The sequence below is a fragment of the Siphateles boraxobius genome, unplaced genomic scaffold (assembly GCF_051911475.1).
Source record: "Siphateles boraxobius isolate OS27281-9 unplaced genomic scaffold, OSU_SipBor_1 2, whole genome shotgun sequence".
NCBI classification, from domain to species: Eukaryota; Metazoa; Chordata; class Actinopteri; order Cypriniformes; family Leuciscidae; genus Siphateles; species Siphateles boraxobius.
In genome coordinates, this window is record NW_027508810.1 from 14,972,921 (window position 1) to 14,994,241 (window position 21,321).

Below are 21,321 nucleotides of genomic sequence, written 5' to 3' on the forward strand. Positions count from 1 at the left end.
AATTATATGATATAAGCATAAAATGTTTAATTTAAAAGCTTAAACTTTTCTTTGTGTGTAAACTGAAACATTTACCTGCTTATCAACTTGTTTTATTTAAACCTGGGAACATCTCAAGCGTTTACCAGCTTCCTTAAAATAAACCTGAGAATAGTGTTGTCAAAGGTGCGAGGGTATTTTAAAATGTAAAAAATGTGATGATGCCGCCATTTCCCCCTAGCATTTTTATCCCTGTTGATCGGATTCTTAAACACCTCTGATTGGCCATTGTGATCACGCGTTCAACATGTCTGTGATTGGCTACAATGATCAATGCTTCCGTTTCACCGAGCGCTTCCACAGGAACACACGAGTCTATCAGCGGATCCCTAATACATACACTGATAGACAGCTGCTTTCAATCGCTCACATGTGTATTCGTGTGAGCGCTCAGTGAAAAGCGTCAAAGTTGTCTATTTACAACGTTTGTCCCCATAAATCGCCACTCGAGGAGCCATGAAGTAGCGACGCTGGGAGCAGGGAAATCTATTTTAGAGCTCCTCAATTTAAAAAGCATTAAGTGATCATACTCGCTGTAAAGCCAAGCTTCTAAGCTTTAAACGAAACCTATTTTGTGTTAGTTAAGCAAGTAACATTAAAACTTTGGATTTAAGAGGTTAAGGATTAGGCTAATCGATTAATTGATTGTTAATTTAAACGGCAATCCAATATTGGAGTTTGTGTAAATTGACATCCCTATTCCAGAATCAATGCTGCTGAAAAATTGTGTGGGAACTGTTGTGCTCTATTTAATAGAATTCATATTAGTATTTCCTTCAGTTGGAGGTAAAAATTAATGTACCTATAAGCTGACCCTAACGCACCATACCCCGAAGCAAATGCTTCATTTAATAATTTATGCCTTCTCTTTAGTAAGATCATTTGTACTATTTTTTTTGGCATGAATAACATTTTCATGTGCTCCTGTCAAGGGCAGGCAGTTGGATATTTCAATATATATATATATATATATATATATATATATATATATATATATATATATATATATATATATATATATATATATATATATATATATATATATCACATGACCAGAATGATGGATTAAGAGGGTAGCAGTGCTTCAAGAGATTTATCATTGGTCTATGAATGATAATGACTTTTTATGCTTTCTTAAAGGTTCAATTTGAAGTTGGAATGTGTAGGACGTCTCCTATCCCAGCTTAAAAAGCAAATATATTTAAGCTGTATGTAGGTTCAGTTGCCCTGGAAGTTAATAAAGTACAGTGGCTTTGAAACATCTCAACCAAAGGTGTGAGTTTACTTTAGGGTGTGACTTTGTTTGTTTGAGCTGTGGCGGATGAACAGAAGTGTATGGCAAACGTGAGCTCGTTCTCATTTTAATGATTGTTGTTCAATTTAATTATCTCATGACCCTTTCTCTGATACCCTCTGCCTTTGACTAGAAGAGCAAATCTTGTTCTTGGCTGTGATGTAAACCAAAGGCTGTTGGCTATTTACAAGTGAGCCATTCAGTATGTCTTCGCCCAACGTCCTGTTTCAGTAGGAAACGGCCATTTCATGAGGTCTTTTAAGGATAATTATGGTAGTCGTTCTTGCTTATGGCTTATTACAGTGTGTTCTGTACAAGAAGAGGTGGTTTTGACAAGCATGTTTCTCTACAGAGTTGTGATGCCCTCATGGGCCGATAATGTCACATTGCTCTGATATCTCTCTCCTCTGCTGTAGATGTTTAAGGGCATGTCATTTTATTTCATTACTAACTAACTGGTTTTAGCAATGTCGTTACAAAACAGTGTGACTCTATTCTGTGTAACATAAACCCTACATAAAGAATGTCGGTAACCAAACAGTTTGAGTTGAATGGACAAAAAACACTTGACATTTTGAGGAATATCCTTTTTTATTTTCCACAGAATAAAGTCAGCCATACAGGTTTGATGAAAGGACATAAGGGAGAGTAAATGGAAGAATTTAAATTTTTTACCGTAACATCATTGTCAGAAAAGGTGTTCTGTGTCATGTGCTGTTCTGAATCCTTTATGTGGGAAATATTGTCTGTAGCTTTGTTTTAGTGAAAGTGTGCTTTTAAAAATTACAAGCTTATAAAAGTTATGAAGATTTTAAACTGAAGTCGTGATGTTGAAAAAAAGAATGAAGGGGAAAATATGCTGCTTTATGCATTTTTATAATTATTGTTACTGTTATATTTGTTTTTAAAGAGGCGCACAGCGGCCTGCCTGCAGCTTTCACTCAGTCGGGTTCTTCACACTGACTGAGAGTCTGAGAATTCAGCTCAGGAGTCACATATGGTGCTGGATTGCCCCCTTGTGGCTACAATATAACTGCATTTATTCTGCCTAGCTGTAGTGACAGACTGAAGATGTAGACATTGTAAAATGACCAAACTGTAATTGTTATGAGTTTTTTTGTAGCCTTTTTAATTTTAGTAGTCCACGTATACTCCTGCACTGAAACATTTGTGATGATGATAGTCACATAGTTTCTGGATAATAGGGATGATCATGAAGGGACGGCAAGGATTCGCTCACTGATCATAAAAACCATGGGCCTTTTTCATGAAACAAGAGCAGAACTCATTTTTGTGTAAATCGTTTGTAAAGTCACTCATGTAAATAGTTAGATTCATGAATGTGAACATAATTTGTTTGTTGGTACGAAAAACAATTTACATCTGCTTCCTTCCACGTTTAAATGGTGCTTAATACATTTGAACCTGTTGTGTTCTTTTAGGCAAAACTTGTTTGCCCGTATCGGTAATCTTTTACTATTGAGGTTAAATATATGTGGCTTGCTGTCTGCAGTGGAGGGGCTTGAGGAAGTGTTTTGAACTCCAGCTCTGAAGAGTTGAAAAATCTTCAAATTTGGGTAAAACGCAGCTCTCCATACTTCACTTTTTACCCAGCCGTCCAATCACAGTGGAGGAGGGGCGGGACAAACACCACACCAAACCAACCAATCGTCACCTTCAAATGGTACAACGACTGAACAACTGTGGAGAAGTTAATCTCGTTGGTATAATTGCATTTTTATATTCAGTAATTGCTGATAAACCAAACTATCTGCAAAAGCAGATACTGGCGAAAGAGATATTCTATGTCATAACAACCAAAGCATTTCAGCTGGAAAAAAACGCGTTTCCAAAGCGCTCAAGCGCCCCCAGCTGGGCGTTTTCAGAAGAGCGCCTGGTAATTTCAGCTGGCTAAAACGCTTTGGTGGAAACATTATTCGAATATATTTTGTGTTTATGCAATATACTGGAGCCAAACCAGAGAAGGAAGTCCAGAAAATGTCGCAGTGTTCTTGGACACCTAATTTATGTAGTTGTAACTCATGGTTTATGCTAATTGTGAATGAGCATAAATTAACAAATTATTGGAATTAATTAACATACGCATGTTTAAAGGGTTAGTTCACCCAAAAATGAAAATTAAGTCATTAATTACTCACCCCCATGCTGTACCAACCCCGTAAGACCTTCGTTCATCTTCGGAACACAAATGAAGATATTTTTGATTAAATCTGAGAGGTGGATCACTGCTACATAGGCTGCCAGAGGGAATGAAACTTGACGGCCCATAAAGTCATTAAAGAACATGTTTAAATATTCCATGTGCCTACAGTGGCTCAACTATAAGTTTATCAAGCGACGCGAATACTTTTTTCCCGAAAAAAAAACATAATAACGACTTTATTCGACTATTCCTTTTCTTCCTTGTGGGCCTGAGACGAGAGTTCAAGAGATTTCCACGACGCATGCGCGAGAACTGAGAAGAGGACGTTCTTCTTCTAATACTTCTTGTTCAGTTCTCGCGCATGCGTCGTGGAAATCTCTTGAACTCTCGTCTCAGGCCCACAAGGAATGAAAAGGAATAGTCGAATAAAGTCGTTATTATGTTTTTTTTTTCGGGAAAAAAGTAGTCTCGTCGCTTGATAAACTTATAGTTGAGCCACTGTAGGCACATGGAATATTTAAACATGTTCTTTAATGACTTTCTGGGCCGTCAAGTTTCATTCCCTCTGGCAGCCTATGTAGCAGTGATCCACCTCTCAGATTTAATCAAAAATATCTTCATTTGTGTTCCGAAGATGAACGAAGGTCTTACGGGGTTGGTACAGCATGTGGGTGAGTAATTAATGACTTAATTTTCATTTTTGGGTGAACTAACCCTTTAACTATCAAATCTAAGGTTTGTGAAGGTTTTTGAGAAGGTCTGTTTTCCACAAATTAAAATGACTAAGAATTTACTCGTATATTTACAAAAGTTTCATGAATGAGGCCCAATAATTACACGGCTTGACCAATCACAGTTCAGTAACAGCTATACACAAGTGTGTCAAAGGTGTTTAATTTTGTTATTGGTTTCCACTTCTTTTTTGATGAAACCTTGCAGACAGGTGTTTGTGTCAACACTGTACACAATGACATTCGGTTCATATTTAAATACAGCTCCTGTGGCTTGACAACATGAAAAAACTGAGACGCGATGCATTTGCCACTGACACATATATTAATATAAACCAACAATTAAAAATTAATTCAATAACTGAGTTGATTTATAATATTGAGCAAGGATTAATAGCAGATGTAGATGTGCTTGTTTAGTCTAAACACAAGACCTTACTAATTATTATTTATTTTTTTCACATTTTACAAGAAAAGATTTTAGCATTTTTATCATAAGGTAATGTAAACAACCTTGCATAATATTTCCTGGTGTTTTGTTTATCCCTTTTTTCAGTATTTGTATGGTAGTTATGCATCCTTTGTATTTTTGTAACTCTGTTTTTGCCATGAAGAATGCCTCAGATGTTGACATGGCATTAAAAACATATTATTATTATTATTATTATTACTACTACTAATGCTTTTCTCCCATTTTGTCTATGTTTTAGGTTTATGAGACAAAAGTACCCACTGTTGCCCTGTGTGTATAAAGACAAAGCCCTTGACAAGTTGAAGTGGACCAGAAGATGTTAAAGAAATGATAGCCGCACCGGAATTACACACAGAGTTTCATTTCGCTCAGTGAGTACACAAACACACGAGTAACGAACACACATTATGTGTATGCATGCGCTGACATATTCTCCCTCACTATGTTATGATATATTGATCTGTTTTTGTGAACAGGGACACTGACACCCGATTCTCATCAGACACTGATTTCGATGATCCTGATGGGAGGAATGTCATCATTGGGAAAGGCAAGGTATATATGGACGCTGACATTTTTGATTATCAAGAATCTTTACAAGATTTTACAAGGTTCCTTTTAATGGACTTTTACCCCTTTTACACTGAAATGGTTCTGGAGCTAATAATTGGCTAGTAATTTAAAACCAAACTTAAGATCCTGACCCAAATGTAAACAAACAGTGCCCTATGAATTTCGCCATGCAGAAAACGCGGAGGAAATTGTGGGATCCAGTCAATAAAAACAGAATTTACTGTATAATGTGGAATTTCATGGATCATGGAAAAAATTTATGAATAAATTAAAAGCAGGTCAGTACACTTAAATCAAATCGCGATATAGACTTATGCCTGTGAATATTTAACCGCGAAAAGGGGGTCATATATATATATATATATATATATATTTATGTATATATTATTAGTAAAACTGATGTTTTTATGAATTAAATCAATTAGACATGCTTTTTGATTATTACAATTTAATTAAACCATTAAAATGGAATACAGAAAACTTAAAACCCGGAAACACAGAATTTGGTAAACAAATAAAATATAACGGAATGTTAGAAAAAAAGCATATTTCGTAGGGTCCTAAAACATGAAATTATAGTTAAATTGTATACCTTTCACGATTTTAATTAATTAGATTAAATGCTTTTTATCACTAAAAATGATTTAACCATTAGAATGGAGCCAAAAAAATAAACGGAAAAAAACTGAATCCAGAAAAATAAAATAAATAAAATAAAACAGATTTTGGGAAAAACAATAAAATGGAATTCATAGTGCCTAAACAAATGCCTTTATGCAGACCTTTTTGTTTTTTGTTTTTACTGAACTTAATAATTGAATTAAGCATCTTTATACAAGCACCAGCTGTTTGTAATCCATCAGTCAAATGATTTAAATGTATAAAATTCTTTGCAAACAATTTGCACAAGATATTTGCAATTTAGGAACTGTATTTAGTGTGGACGTCATCCAGTCCTCTAGCCGCTGTGAAGAGTTTGACCCAGTTCTTTACTGTTGACCTGTAATGTCACTCTGCTATAGGCGAAGAAAGGAAAGAAGGGCCCTGGAGAGAAGGGGAAAGGAGCGGGGAAAGGAGCTGGACGCATGAACGGTCACCACCAGGAAAACGGCATGGAAAATGTCATGCTTTTTGAAGTGGTCAGGCTGGGGAAGAGTGCCATGCAGGTCAGTGAGCATATTACCGGATTTTACACTGCCCTCTGTCACGCTCTGGCATTCACATCTTAAATTCCCTCATGTGGGTTTGTAGCTTCTGGAGAGATTTGAGTGTTGGCAGGAGAATATGCAGACAGATGTACCACTGTGTAGTCGAGCAGATTTTGACCTTTGCGAGATTTTTGCTCTCCTGTTTTGCAGTCGGTCGTTGACGACTGGATTGAGTCCTATAAACATGACAGAGACGTCGCACTTCTAGACTTGATCAATTTCTTCATCCAGTGCTCTGGCTGCAAAGGTTTGAATGTCATTTCTCATGTGATCTGGCTTGAGCTCGGAGATGGTAAATGTTGTGTGACAGCAGAATCATGATAGTTCAAGGGAAATGAAGATTCAGTCACAATTTACTCACCATCATTTTGTTCTGAACGGCATTACTTTTTTCAGGGAACAGAATGTTCACGCTGTTCTCTTCCATGTAATGAAAGTGAATGGGCTCAGGGGCTATTAAGCTCCAAAAAGGACATTAACCATCATACAAGTAGTTGAAAGTAGTATTATATTCCAAGCTGTATTAAACCGCATGATGAAGACTTGTATGAGGGAAAGACCAAAATTGAATCCTTGGTCATTAAAAACATGTACTTGAAAATTTAGTTTGACAGTTATGGGCAGTTCATATAAAGGCCAATATCTGTAACATTAACTACAGCTATGAAGTTTTAATAATTGTTCTGATTCTAGGAAAAAAGGCAAGTCCACACCACATCTATAAGCATAACAAAGAGAAACGATATCAGAACGATTTTTTAATGAACAATAAAAAGATTGACATCCTATCAGAATTATTTCAAGCAGCAGACAACAAAACTGCAGCATTCGCTTGGAATGAATGTGAATCTAGTTAGCATTATAGTTATTTTTATAGTCTTGCTGCCGGTTTCACAGACAAGACTTAAGCTAGTCCCAGAATAAAATGCATGTTTGGGCTGTTTTAACTGAAAGCAACTTGCACAGAGAAATTGAAAAATATGTCAGTGCCATTGTTTTTTTCAAGATGCACATCAGTATTTTTTTTTCTTTAATTTTTCCCCCAGTTTTTTTAATTTTTATTATTGATTATAAACACAAATAAGAGTGTAGGCAGTGACAAAAAGCATAGATAAACAGTGTGTAGTAATGATTTTTTTCTAAGACACATATATAAAAGCTACTTAAATGTGCTAATTGAACTAAGGCCTAATCCTGGTTTAATCTAAGCCTTTTCTGTGAAACCGGGTTTTGGTGTGAACAGCCTTCAGTTTCATTATGTGGAAAAAACAAGCTTGGACATTCTGCTAAATATAAGAAATGAATAGTGAACTTTTCTTTTAACAGTACTTTTTTTTTCTCTCTCGTAAAAAATAAATAAAATTAAACTTAGTACAACTATAAGTCCCGACCTGAGCCAAGTATACATCTAAGCTCATATAAATTGTTTCATAATGTTATTACCTTTACAAAAAATGCTAAACCATTTTGCAGGTGTTGTAACTGGTGAGATGTTCCGCAACATGCAAAACTCTGAGATCATTAGGAAGATGACAGAAGAGTTCGATGAGGTAAACTTCATTTCCTCACCCACTACATGCTGTGTTTTCTGAATTATTTTGTGCCCACACTAACCAGTGAGAGTTGATGTTATTGCAGGACAGCGGCGATTACCCGCTCACAATGGCCGGGCCGCAGTGGAAGAAGTTTAAGTCTAGTTTCTGCGAGTTTATCGGCGTGTTGGTGCGGCAGTGTCAGTACAGCATCATCTATGACGAATACATGATGGACACGGTCATCTCGCTGCTCACTGGCCTCTCAGACTCTCAAGTCCGCGCTTTCAGACATACCAGCACACTGGCAGGTCAGTATCTCTGCTACTCTATAAAGCTGAACCTTTTGTTATGATTGGTTGAAATTAGTATCAAGATGCTATGTTTTTTTTCCCTCATAGCTATGAAGCTGATGACGGCCCTCGTGAATGTAGCACTGAACCTCAGCATCAACATGGACAACACTCAGCGGCAATACGAAGCAGAGAGGAACAAGATGATTGGCAAGAGGGCCAATGACAGGCTAGAGCTTCTGCTTCAGAAACGCAAGGAGGTGAGTGTCCTCCGGAGCCGGGACAGGGATGCTGCATGCATCTAAATAAATTCAGCATGTTGTCATTGTCTTAGAGCGACCATAAAAGCCGAAAGTGAAAGGAAAGGAAAGCCGAGTGAGTAAATGAAGCCTTCTGAGGCACAGTAGAACAGGAGATTTGTTTCACTCTTCCCTGTGGAGACTCACTTCCCTTTGCGTGAGGCTGCCAGGTCACTGCTGTGTTTGCTGCTTTCCTTCCCAACACCTACGCCTCTGTTGGCCAACAGCCTCAAAAACACACAACCAACCAAACACTCAGCACATTTCATCCGTACTCTTTCCCTCTTCTTAAAAGCTGAGTAAACATGGATAAAGTAATTAAAAAAGGATCCTATTCTAATGAGAACTCTGTGTTATTGTGGGCTGTCAGGTTAACCGCAGCTCTGTCAGCACCCGTGGGGTTAGAACTCTCCTGAATGGCCATGAGTATTGAAGCGGCGTTTAACTGGTGCTGTAAATTAACTGGGTTATGTAATAACAGCCCCTGCTGTTATGCCGTCTGCGTTTGTGAGTGTGAGGTTTTATTGATGTCTTGATAGTATTGTGTTAAACCACTTGGACACACAAAACATGAGTTTTAGTTTAGATCAATATACTGGTTTAAACTCTGTGGCATGCTCTCGATTAGGGCTGGGTAAAAAATATCGATTTCTCGATTTTAATCGATTCTCATTTTTACGAACCGATATCGATTCTTAAATCCCAAGAATCCATTAGTCATCCTGTTTTCAGTTGATGAGTGAATGGAACATTGTAGCGCGCATCACATCCAATAAACGCAATAATCTTTGTGCTTTGTTACTATTGATATGAAACAAAGTCTCAGATTTCAAATTACGTCCATTTTCTTACGAAATTCAAAAAACATAAATACCGTTTAGGTGCTGTGGCGTGAGATAGCTCTGGCTCAGCTCAAGAGAAGCAGCAGCGCGGAGCACACATAATCTTCTCTTCCGCCTTAATATTACCAGTTACAGCGTGAAATAAACATGAATGAGCATCTGAAAGTGTGTTAAAAGGTAGAGTATAACTTATCGAAATCCTTGTTGTCACATGGAATCGCTCAATCATTGTTTCAACCGAGGAAAGACATCAGTGAAACAGCTTGTAAACAATGTCATGTAACATCACATTTACCTCAGAAAAACCATATCCAGTGACCATGAACTCGTTAGTCAGCTAGAAAAATTAACTCTAGAGAGGAGCATTTTGCTAAATATATGCACCATATTACATATGCATTTTATGTTATTTTATAATTATTTTATGTTTTTCAATATTTAATGCATGTTTGAATAAATCTGGCAAGTTTTTTATGACAGCCACCATTTAAATATTTATATTTCATATAACTTTATTATTAGAAAAATAAATAAAAGTGTAATTGTTTGTATACAAATCAGTAAATCTTTACCTTTAATATTAGGCTATAGTAGGCTAATGAAACAATTTTAATGATACAACTGACTCCCATAGTTTACAGCATTGGTTAAGAGATTTGTTTTCCTTGAGAAAATTGGCCATGTATTGTACCTGATATCCAAAATAATCAATATTGAATTGAATCGAATCGTAATCAAAATCGAATCGAATTGCAAGCTTGTGAATCGAAATCGAATCGAATTGTGAAATTTGTGTCAATACCCAGCCCTACTCTCGATGTATGTACAGAAAAACACTTACAGGCGAAGTCATTGGAGTGCAACCATACATCAATCACCCCATAGATTGTAGTTGCAGGTTGTTTGTTTATTAAACTGAGATATGAATCAAAATTGATCTGTGTAGTAACAGATGGCAGTTAACAGTTAGTTGGTTTCTTCTAGTACTTGAGCTGTAATGTTAGTCTCCACCCCCCCTATACATATAATTTAGAGCCCGACCGATATATCGGCGGGCCGATATTATCGGCCGATTTTAGGCATTTTCCTAACTATCGGTATCGGCATTTATAATGGCCGATAAATGAATATTTTAAAAAATGCGGGTACGGTGATTCATGTAAGGGTGGCACTGCCAATAAAGCACCTAAAAGCTGTCACAAGAACTGGCAAAAATAATGATTATGAATACAACAAATATAGCAAGGAGACATTTTAATTGTTTATTAATAAACAAGTGTTTTCAGTCAGTGTCAGCCAAAGATGAAGTTGACGATGCTGACTCGCGATCTTCAGTGAGCGCGCGCCAGAGAGAAATGCACATTTCATACGATTACATGAGTCTGTCTGTCTTTCGTTTTGAATTGTTCTGTTTAAAAGTAGACATTTCAATATAGATATATTTCAATTCTCAGGTCTATACGCTGAGTTTCGGTTCATGAGACGAGCTCCAGTTCACCCGCAGGCGCCTCCGTGTCGAGATTATCTATCGTCTGCTAAATTTACTTCTTATAAATTAAATCCAGGCAAATGGCTGATGAAACATTGATTAAAATTAAGATACAATTAATACAAAACGAAATTCACTTTGAAACGAAAGGTTTTGTGCTTTCTGTTTGATGTCTATGTGAAAGTTTCAAAGCATTAGTGCCGCTTTCAGAGCGCTCACGTCCGTATTGCTGAACTGTCGCGTCTGTAACATTGTTTTTTCCTCATAAATGCAAACACGAAAAATAAAATAAAATAAAATAAAGTGAATATTTTATGTAGCCTGTGGAGACTGAGAGCCAACCCTTCTTCATCCGGTGGGTAGTAGCCTACTTGTGATTTGCGCAGTGTAATTCACAGAATTGATTTCTCTGCTACAAGCCTCTGTCACGTATTGTGTGAGCTTGTGACTATTGCAAGCGCGCAGCTGAGAAGTCCTGATTATATTGTTTGCTATATTTAGGCCTTCTTCTTATTTATTAAGGCAATTGGTTGATGAAACATTGATTAAAATGCGTGGCGCGAGCGATCTCCGACAGTAAACTGATTCTGCTTTGTCTAGGGTAAACAGCTGTTGCGACGCGAGCAGTAACGGCCGCGTCCGGTGTAGACACAGTGTTAAAGCTCTTTCTGCCTGATAACGCTACGTTACAACATCAAGCAATATTCCAAAAATGTATATAATTATAACACTTTATATAGGGCCATTTTGCATTAAGAGTAGCCTAGTTTCACGTTTAGTACATTTTGCTTACTAATTATTTAAAATAGTATAAAAGTACTGTACATATGTAATTAAAAACGTTTTCATTATGATATTATTCATTTTACTTTAGTAAAAAGATCTGAGTTCTTCCTCCACTGGTAGAGATTAGAGGAATTAAGAGTAAAAATAGAAGATAATAAGGTTTTGTCAGTGACACTTTTTATATATTATTTGTTATATTACAAGTTATGACTAAATTAAAAGACAAAGTCGTCGTTAGTGAAGATTTTCAACAGTATTTAGAATATAATATAATATAATATAACATGCAATGCAAACTAGTTTGGTTACAGCTCAGCTGTATAATTCTCATTCTATCATTCCCCCTGCCTCCATTACATATCTGTGTCACACAAGTGTTTGATTACCACATTTGAGTGATCATTGCAAAACGTGTTTATAAAATATATTTATTCTGTTTATAGCTACTGTGTAAAGTACCCATCAAAAGTTTGTACACACCAATAGGAAAGTGTCCAAACTTTTGACTGGTATACTGTACTATAATACACATAAATAATATTGCTACTGTATTATAATATACACATAAATAATATCGGCCGATATATCGGTATCGGGCTTTTTTTACTCCCTAATATCGGTATCGGCATCGGCCCCCAAAAATCCATATCGGTCGGGCTCTAATATAATTATATGTATTATTATATATAATAATATGTAAATATTATTAGTTAATTAATTAATTTAATTTTAATTATAATTAAGTTTCAGAATTCCAGAAGTTTTAACAGCTGAATTTATTTCCTCTAGGATCCCACTCTTTTTAACCAATAACTGGATACGGGTTAACTTTTTTTCTCCTCTTTAAAAAAAAAAAAAAACATTTTCTGCCCAATAATGTCTTTAAAAAAAAAAATACCCATGCTGTTTTAAATGAGGCTACCTCATATATCCAGGTTTTCCTAGGCCTTGGGTTCTTAAAAATGTGAATTAAAATATGAAATTCATGTTTAGGTGTTTTGTCTTATTTGTAAATAATTTAATTCCATCATGAGGCCCTGTTGGAGGAAGCAGCCTGTTTCTTAAAAGAACATCAGAAATGGATATCAGATTACAATCACATATGGCCATATATAATACAATCACATATTGGGGAGCCCATAACCCTGAAAAGAGAGCGAGATGTCAGTGTTATTCCAAATTGCAGAGGCTGTGATAAAAAAAAAATGCAAGAGGGAGTCAAGAGAACGGACAGTGTTGTTAAAGAAGCTCAAATATAAGATACTATTTATTTCACACACATACACACAAACCTTTGACTAGTATTGCAAGTTAATGCCTGCAGCAACGATTGAATAATGAACTTTTTTTTTCTTTACAGTTACAAGAAAATCAAGATGAAATTGAAAACATGATGAATGCCATTTTCAAGGGAGTCTTTGTTCACCGATATCGGTATGCACACTCATAAGCGTTGATTTTCTTCTAGCACAAACTCTCATCATCAATTACCTCTCAGTAATTCTCTGATATGTTCGTGTGGGTGTTTGTGGGCTTAAGTGCTTCTGTTGTTCCTCCTCAGTGATGCAATAGCAGAGATCCGGGCAATCTGCATCGAGGAGATCGGCGTTTGGATGAAAATGTACAGTGATGCATTTCTTAACGACAGCTATCTTAAGTATGTGGGCTGGACCATGCACGACAAGGTGGGAATTAAATCATTTTTCTCTCCCTTTTCTTTGAATCTCTAAATATATTGTCAGATGGAGTTAGTCACGACACATTCCTAGAGTTGGAACAAAATTGTATCTCTCTTCCCCCCTCTCTCTCTCTCTCTCTCTCTCTCTCTCTCAGCAAGGTGAGGTGCGTTTGAAGTGTCTCACAGCTCTGCAGGGGCTGTACTATAACCGCGAGCTCAACGCCAAACTGGAGCTCTTCACCAGCCGCTTCAAGGTGAGACAACCATCTGGGGAAGCTTCATCCAAAATAGAGCAAACACAGAAAGGAAAATTCTCCTCTCTGAAATTGAGAATTTAAACATGATATTTATGTATCTTCAATTTTTGAAAATAAAATGATGTCCTTTTTCACTGTTGAGTGTTTGAAGTCAGTATGACCTGGTTATCTGTTTGTCTTCATCAGGACCGCATCGTATCTATGACACTGGACAAGGAGTATGATGTTGCAGTGCAAGCTATAAAACTGCTCACGCTGGTGTTACAGTACGTGTAAAACCCTGAATACACTTTCTACTGTCCACCTTATTTTTCAATGCGGAAGTAAGGTGTTTTTTTGGTGAATGTGCGAGACTTCTGATGTATCAGTCGCTGTAAGTAAATAACAAGAAGAATATATCCAAGTGTAGTGAACTGTAAAACTGTTTGCGCTACAAAACAGCGTGTTTATAATTAAGACACTACATTAAAATAATATGGTAAGAAATACCAGTTTGCAATATCAAGCAGCATAACAAGCTGTTTTGTACAGTTAAAAATTACTGGAAGCGAATAACTGATTACCTTTTTACTGTGTTTTTGATCAATGCATCATTGGTGAGCATATGAGACTTCTTAAAAAAAAAAAAAAAATTTGAAGTACAACCCCAAACCTGTGAATAGTAGTGTGGTATAATTAACAAACAAATGACTCTTTTGACCTAGTGCTTTTAATTAATTGTTCAGTCAAATTATTCACTGAATTGAGTGGTATTTGAACCAACATTTGACTGATTTCCTGAAACTAGCTGTGCTCATATGCTGTTGTTGTTTGGTATTGCAGTAGCAGTGATGAGGTTCTGACGGCAGAAGATTGTGAGAGTGTGTACCACCTTGTGTATTCAGCCCACCGCCCCGTCGCTGTGGCAGCAGGAGAGTTCCTCTTTAAAAAGTAAGTTTTGTTCATGGTTCTTCATATCTCTTGAAGTTGTACATGCAGTAAAGCTAGTCTTTGACGTGCTGAAAGTCATACGACAAAACCATTATCTAGAGAAAAGACGAGAATGAATCAATGAATGAATGGAAGGACGGACGGACGGATGGACGTGACGGTTAGACAATATTAGATTGAGGTAAACATTTTCATCTTTGTTTGCAGACTGTTCAGTCATCGAGACCCTGAAGATGACAGCATGCCCAAGAGACGAGGCAGACAGAGCATGAATGCCAACCTCATCAAAACCGCTGTCTTTTTCTTCCTGGAGAGTGAGGTGCGGTAACATCAACAACATCATTGTAAATGATGTGACATTAGTTCTGTTAAAGGGTGCTATTTCTGTGCGACTAATGTCCCCAAACAGTATGATGACTTTTTAAACAAGTTTCTCAAACACGCTCTCTCTATACATCATGTTATAGTTTTACATCCTGTTATAGAGTTTTTCAGTTTTCTTCTATTCTAGACAGTTTAAGTGAAATACAATTCAGTAATGAAGCATGATAGTCTAATATAGCAGCACTATATAATTATATTCTTATTGCATACATAAACTGAGATTTTATGGCGTGTTATGTTTTGATCCTTAGCTTCACGAGCATGCAGCCTACCTAGTGGACAGTATGTGGGACTGTGCAGCAGAGATCCTGAAGGACTGGGAGTGCATGATCAGTTTGCTGCTGGATGAGCCACTGCCTGGAGAGGAAGGTCTGACTTGGTGACACACCAGCAGAACTTTTACTTGCTCCAAAGAGAGTGAGATTAATTGCCTTTGTGTGTTTTCCAGCTCTGTCGGACAGACAGGAGACAGCTCTGATTGAGATCATGCTGTGCACCATCCGTCAAGCTGCAGAGTGCCATCCTCCTGTGGGCAGAGGCACGGGCAAGAGGGTAAGACCTGATGTCACACGCATCGACCAGCCCTTGAAGACAGATCTCTGCTTTCACGCGTTACCTGTTACACGCTGTTCTCAATTCTCACTTGGTCTGATTTCAGGTTCTGACAGCGAAGGAGAAGAAGACTCAGCTTGATGACCGGACGAGAATGACGGAGCTCTTCGCTATAGCACTGCCAGCTTTACTTGCAAAGGTTAAAGTCCATTAAAAGTCAACGGCAACACAAAATGGTATTTAAGACGCTCAACTGATATATATATATATTTTTCTTTTTCTTTCTCACAGTACTCCGTAGATGCAGAGAAAGTGACAAATCTGCTGCAGCTGGCCCAGTTTTTTGATCTGGAAATCTACACCACAGGACGTTTGGAAAAGGTCTGAACCGCATGTCGTTTAAACAGAATAAATGCACACTGATTGTTGACAATAGACTGATTGTGTATAATGTGAATGAAAGCTGTTTTTTTTTTTTTTTTCTCGCAGCATCTGGATTCATTGTTAAGACAAATCAGAGAGATTGTGGAGAAGCACACGGACACAGATGTGCTTGAGGCTTGCTCCAAAACATACCACTCCCTGTGCAACGAGGAGTTCACCATCTTTAACCGGGTGGATATCGCCCGTAGCCAGCTCTTGGATGAGCAAGTGGACAAGTTTAACAAGCTTCTGGAGGACTTCCTGCAGGAGGTGAGGGTAGCGGGCGGTTCAGGGTGGAGATTCAGGAGCACTTTGATATTCTATGTTTGCATAGGAACAAAAGTTTGGAAAGAGTACAGAGTTTGTGCTCTGCTTCTACTGCAACACTGTGTTGCCTGTTTTTCTGGAGGTCTCTTTGGGGATGGTCTGGCCTCCATTTCCAACATGACAATTTAATTATTGAGGTGCACTAATTTATTTAGATTTTTTCACTTATTGTTAATATTTTGAGCAGTCATGCTCTAAAGTGGTGTAGTCTTTGTTGCATCTCAAAATGTCAGAGTAATAGTTAGTAAAATCTATATAATTGTTAGATTTTACTCACCAGTGATTGAGTTATGGGCTAAGAATAATTTTAGCACAGATATATTTTAACTGTGTGTTGTATGTGTGTGTATACTGTGTGTGTATATATATATATATATATATATATATATATATATATATATATATATATATATATATATATATATATATATATATACTGTGTGTTTGTGTATATATATATGTGTGTGTGTGTGTGTGTGTGTGTGTGTGTGTGTGTGTGTGTGTGTGTGTGTGTGTGTGTGTGTGTGTGTGTGTGTGTGTGTGTGTGTGTGTGTGTGTGTGTGTTAAAATATTTCTAATTAAATTTATAAAAATATCCACATCCAGCTGGAATGTGGATTTTTTTGGCGCTCTCTCAGACCTAAGAAATGTAGCTGATTAGAGTTTGGTGCATGTGACATAAAATAGACTTCAGGGCTTCCTTAAGACAGAGCTACAGAAACGTATATTTTACACATCGCTAGTACTCCGTCCAAACCATTTTCCTCTGAATGGAGAAGCTCAGAAAGTTGCAGTCCGTCTCATGAGCATCTTGTTTCCTTCACAGGGTGAAGACCCAGATGAAGATGATGCTTACCAAGTTCTGTCCACACTGAAGAGGATCACAGCTTTCCATAAGTAAGGCTTTCGTGTATCATCATATAGTGTTTCTCTTTATCAGATTATCACTTATGGCAGGGATTTTCAAACCTGTCCTGGAGCACCCCCACCTAATTCATAAGCAAGACCTGAAGTGTCAGATAAGGGAGACATTCAAAATGTGCAGTGCTGGGGGTGCTGCAGGACAGGTTTGAAACCCCCTGCTTAATGGGCAAATGCTGTCATTTATTTACTTTTCTAAACCCCTTTCATCTCTATGTATGTTATAGTGCTCATGATCTCTCAAAATGGGACCTCTTCACCAGCAACTACAAGTTACTGAACACTGGTATTGAAAATGGAGACATGCCTGAGCAGGTATTCATTTTAAGGCTGCATATAGGGTGAATGAAGAACTATTGTAGTAGTGCCTGACTGGGCTAGACTTAAAGGGATAGTTCCCCCAAAAATGAAACTTCTGTCATCATTTACTCGCCTTCAGGTTGTTCCAAACCTGTTTTAGTTTCTTTCTTCTGTTGATCACAAAATAAGATGTTTTAAAGAATTTTGGTAACCACTCACCAGACAGTTGACGGTAGCCATTGACTTCCATGGTAGGAAAAAAAAAAAACTGTCAATGGGTGCCATCAACTGTCTGTTGAATGTTACCAACATTCTTTAAAATATCATCATCTTTTTTGTTCAACAGAAGAAAGAAATTCATAGAGGTTTGGAACAACTTAAGGTTAAGTAAATTATGCAATTTTTGGGTAAACTATCATTTAACTTTTTGTTGTTGTTGTTGTGATTGCATCTATAGTGTAGAATTGTGACTTTATTTTAATTGTGCCTCGTAATTTGTAATCTCTTACAATTGAGACTTCATATCTCACAATTGCAACATTTTCTCTTAATTGCAATTTTATATTATTTATGTAATGTATTATTTATTTACTAATTTATGTAATTGTGACTTTTCACAATTCAAACTTGTTTCTCAGAATTGCAACCTGCAATCTCTCAGTGTGATTTTATTTCTTATTTTAAACTTTTTCTCACCGTTACCAGTTTATATTTTTTAAATTTTTAAATAAACGGGCTTCCATAGAAATACCACCTTGAATTCGGTTGAAACTTAGCTTTTGCCTCATTATTGTCGGTTAACATTAATGTCTCTCTGGACTTCTCAGATTGTCATTCACGCACTGCAGTGCACACATTACGTCATTCTTTGGAGCTTAGCCAAGGTCTCTGAGGGCTCTTCTAAAAAGGTAGCTCCTATTCATATGATGTGTATGCATTCCTTCTCGCTTGTGTACTGTGGTTTGTTGAAAGTCAACAATGCATTTGGTCTCTGTAGGAGGACATGCTGACTCTGAGGAAGCAGATGAGGGCGTTTTGTCTAATGTGCCAGCGTTACCTAACCAGCGTCAACACTGCCGTCAAAGAGCAGGTCTGTATGAAAGGTCACAAGAAGCATTATCCATCATGCCACAACCAGGCTGTACCTGACTGTATGTTCTTCCTCAGACCTTCACCATCCTCTGTGACCTGCTGCTGATCTTCAGCCATCAGATCATCTCTGGGGGGAGGGAAGCTCTCGAGCCCCTAGTATACACGTCTGAAATGTCCCTGCAGTCAGATCTCCTCAATTTCATCCTGGACCATGTCTTCATTGACCAGGATGAAGACAGCAACAGCACAGGTCTATTACTGCTAATAGCGTAATGACTTTCAGTTAGAGCTAACAGGCTTTGCTGAATGGATTTAGCACCCCTGGCTGTTTAATGTTAAATGCTTAACACTAAGACAACACAAATGAAATTGGCTTTATCAGATTAAAGCCAATTTAAACTGGTTTAATTGATTTAAAGATTAGAGACTCTTGCAACACTTAATCCTTCTGTGCACTGAGCTTTAGCTGAAGTAGAATGACTAGTTTAAAATTCGAGTTGTTTGGACAAATCAGCTTGCATTCTTTTTTTTTGTTGGTCAGGTTTTAAAGTGACCACTAGAGGGCAGCGGTTTTCCCTGTAGTTTAAGCTACTCATTGTCACATTCATGAGCATTATTTGAAAGTCTGTCTTTATTTTTGATCAGATGGGCAGCAGGATGATGAAGCTGGAAAAATCGAAGCTTTGCACAAGAGGCGGAACCTGCTGGCCGCATACTGCAAACTCATTATCTACAATGTAGTTGAGATAAACACTGGTGCCGATATTTTTAAGCAATACATGAGGGTGAGTCTTTTTGTTTGTTAAATATGCATTTTCAGTTCATTAATTCCCTTTTAATGCTCACTAAAACACATGTTTTTCTGTTTCCTGTTCAGTATTACAATGACTATGGTGACATCATCAAGGAAACCATGAGCAAGACGAGACAGATTGACAAAATCCAATGTGCAAAGACTCTCATTCTGAGCTTACAGCAAGTCAGTGGGAATGTTTTGGATCTTCCATCAAACTGGGTTTTGTTTGCCGGTTGTTCACGTCTTTTTCCTTCTGCTTTGTGCAGCTCTTCAATGAGATGCTGTCAGATCTGGGACCCAGCTTCGACCGTTCATCCTCATCTTTCTGTGGCATTAAAGAACTCGCTCGGCGCTTCTCTCTGACTTTTGGTCTAGATCAGCTCAAGACTAGAGAGGCTATCGCCATGTTACACAAGTAAGATTCCATTCAGTTCCTCTTGGGTGAGAAAAACTTTTTGTGTGGAGTTGCATTTCATGTTTATGTTGCTCTCTGTCTAAAGGGACGGTATTGAGTTTGCCTTCAAAGAATCCAATCCCCAGGGTGAGGGGCATCCTCCCCTCAACCTGGCTTTTCTGGACATTCTCAGCGAGTTCTCATCCAAACTCATGCGTCAGGACAAGCGGACTGTGTAAGCAAGCATTTATTGACCTCAGCATATGCATAGGTGCATAACTGGACTTTGTGGAGCATTCATTAGCTGTTGGAGTTAATGTTGGCCCTCTCTTTTCCCCAAAAGGCACATGTATTTGGAGCGCTTCATGACATTTCAGATGGCCCTGCAAAGAGAAGACTGCTGGCTGCCCCTCATCTCTTACAGAAACTCACTGCAGGCGGGAGGTGATGATGACACTATGTCTGTGGTCAGTGGCATCAGTAGCCGAGGCTCTTCCGTCAGGAGTAAAAAAGCTAAGCCTGCCACCGGCAAAAGGAAATTACCGGAAGGTAAAACAGTTTGAATTCAAGAAATCAGACAAATAATGTATTTAATGTGATTTAATAAACGTATGCAGGACTTATCCAATCATTGGGTCCAATTTAACCCACCGCTGCAAGCTCATGTTCATCTGCCTCCATTTTTGAGTGCCCATTTCAATAGCCAATCAATGGAATCAATGGAAATAATGGCGCGTTTAAATCATGTCGAAAAGATGAACGCCACCACAAAGTCGTAAATAGGAGTGGGAAGTTGGGATTTTATTTGAGCCCCGATGTTTACGATTTGGGGGCGTGTTGGTGAGAAACGTGGTGCAATTTTATGTAGTTAATTAAGGGAAGGTACACCGCCATCTACATTTTATGTAAATGTCACAATCATTTGTTTACAAACAAGTATTCATTACCTCAATGAGCTCATTGTTACTGCCTTAAATTATTGCATTGTTTAGAATACATTTTTAGCTAGCTGTGATTTTTGTATATGCACATTTCTGAAATGCATAACTTAGTTACCTCTGATAACAGATCACTCTAGATTGTAATGTGGACTCTGTAAAGCTTTTTCTGTAAAGTTGCTTTGAAACGATGTGTATTGTGAAAAGCGCTATACAAATAATTGTGAATTGAATTGCTGTCTGTGTACAGAGGAGAGCAGCAGCAGCAGCAGCAGTGAGGTGTGGATGAACCGTGAGCAGAGCATGCAGATACCCGTCATGATGCCGTCACCCCACCTCACCTCCACCGTCATGAGAGAACCCAAACGCCTGCGTCCTGAGGAGAGCTACATGGGGGTGTACTCCATGACCCCCGATCAGCAACAGCAGCACACACACCCTCAGACCCCTCAGCCACAGCACCACCAATCGCCCATGGACTACAAGTAAGAGCATCATGACATGGCGTCATGTGTCTGTCATGACCCTCTCAATACAGCTATTTTCAGTCATGAAACGTGTGCTGCTTAGCGTCTAGTTTGGGATTGAAGGGATATAGTGAGGTGTG

At 37.9% G+C, this 21,321-nt stretch overlaps 1 protein-coding gene across 3 annotated transcripts in view; it reads left to right on the top strand.

Annotated features, from left to right (window-relative positions):
• stag2b (STAG2 cohesin complex component b) overlaps positions 1-21,321 on the top strand; it is a 38,720-nt gene that overhangs the window by 9,930 nt on the left and 7,469 nt on the right. For all 3 annotated transcript variants that reach the window (XM_077236030.1, XM_077236028.1, XM_077236029.1), the window contains exons 2-30: positions 4,939-5,071; positions 5,177-5,255; positions 6,296-6,439; positions 6,632-6,728; positions 7,955-8,031; positions 8,120-8,324; positions 8,415-8,566; positions 13,083-13,156; positions 13,284-13,407; positions 13,556-13,654; positions 13,844-13,923; positions 14,480-14,587; positions 14,795-14,906; positions 15,223-15,340; positions 15,420-15,523; positions 15,630-15,722; positions 15,815-15,904; positions 16,013-16,216; positions 17,100-17,170; positions 17,422-17,509; positions 18,322-18,402; positions 18,492-18,584; positions 18,662-18,836; positions 19,232-19,371; positions 19,464-19,565; positions 19,649-19,797; positions 19,883-20,011; positions 20,120-20,325; positions 20,965-21,199. In XM_077236030.1, coding sequence (XP_077092145.1) covers positions 5,028-5,071; positions 5,177-5,255; positions 6,296-6,439; positions 6,632-6,728; positions 7,955-8,031; positions 8,120-8,324; positions 8,415-8,566; positions 13,083-13,156; positions 13,284-13,407; positions 13,556-13,654; positions 13,844-13,923; positions 14,480-14,587; positions 14,795-14,906; positions 15,223-15,340; positions 15,420-15,523; positions 15,630-15,722; positions 15,815-15,904; positions 16,013-16,216; positions 17,100-17,170; positions 17,422-17,509; positions 18,322-18,402; positions 18,492-18,584; positions 18,662-18,836; positions 19,232-19,371; positions 19,464-19,565; positions 19,649-19,797; positions 19,883-20,011; positions 20,120-20,325; positions 20,965-21,199 — 3,473 coding nt within the window. In that variant the 5' untranslated portion in view covers positions 4,939-5,027. The remainder of the gene's footprint in view (positions 1-4,938; positions 5,072-5,176; positions 5,256-6,295; positions 6,440-6,631; positions 6,729-7,954; positions 8,032-8,119; positions 8,325-8,414; positions 8,567-13,082; positions 13,157-13,283; positions 13,408-13,555; positions 13,655-13,843; positions 13,924-14,479; positions 14,588-14,794; positions 14,907-15,222; positions 15,341-15,419; positions 15,524-15,629; positions 15,723-15,814; positions 15,905-16,012; positions 16,217-17,099; positions 17,171-17,421; positions 17,510-18,321; positions 18,403-18,491; positions 18,585-18,661; positions 18,837-19,231; positions 19,372-19,463; positions 19,566-19,648; positions 19,798-19,882; positions 20,012-20,119; positions 20,326-20,964; positions 21,200-21,321) is intronic.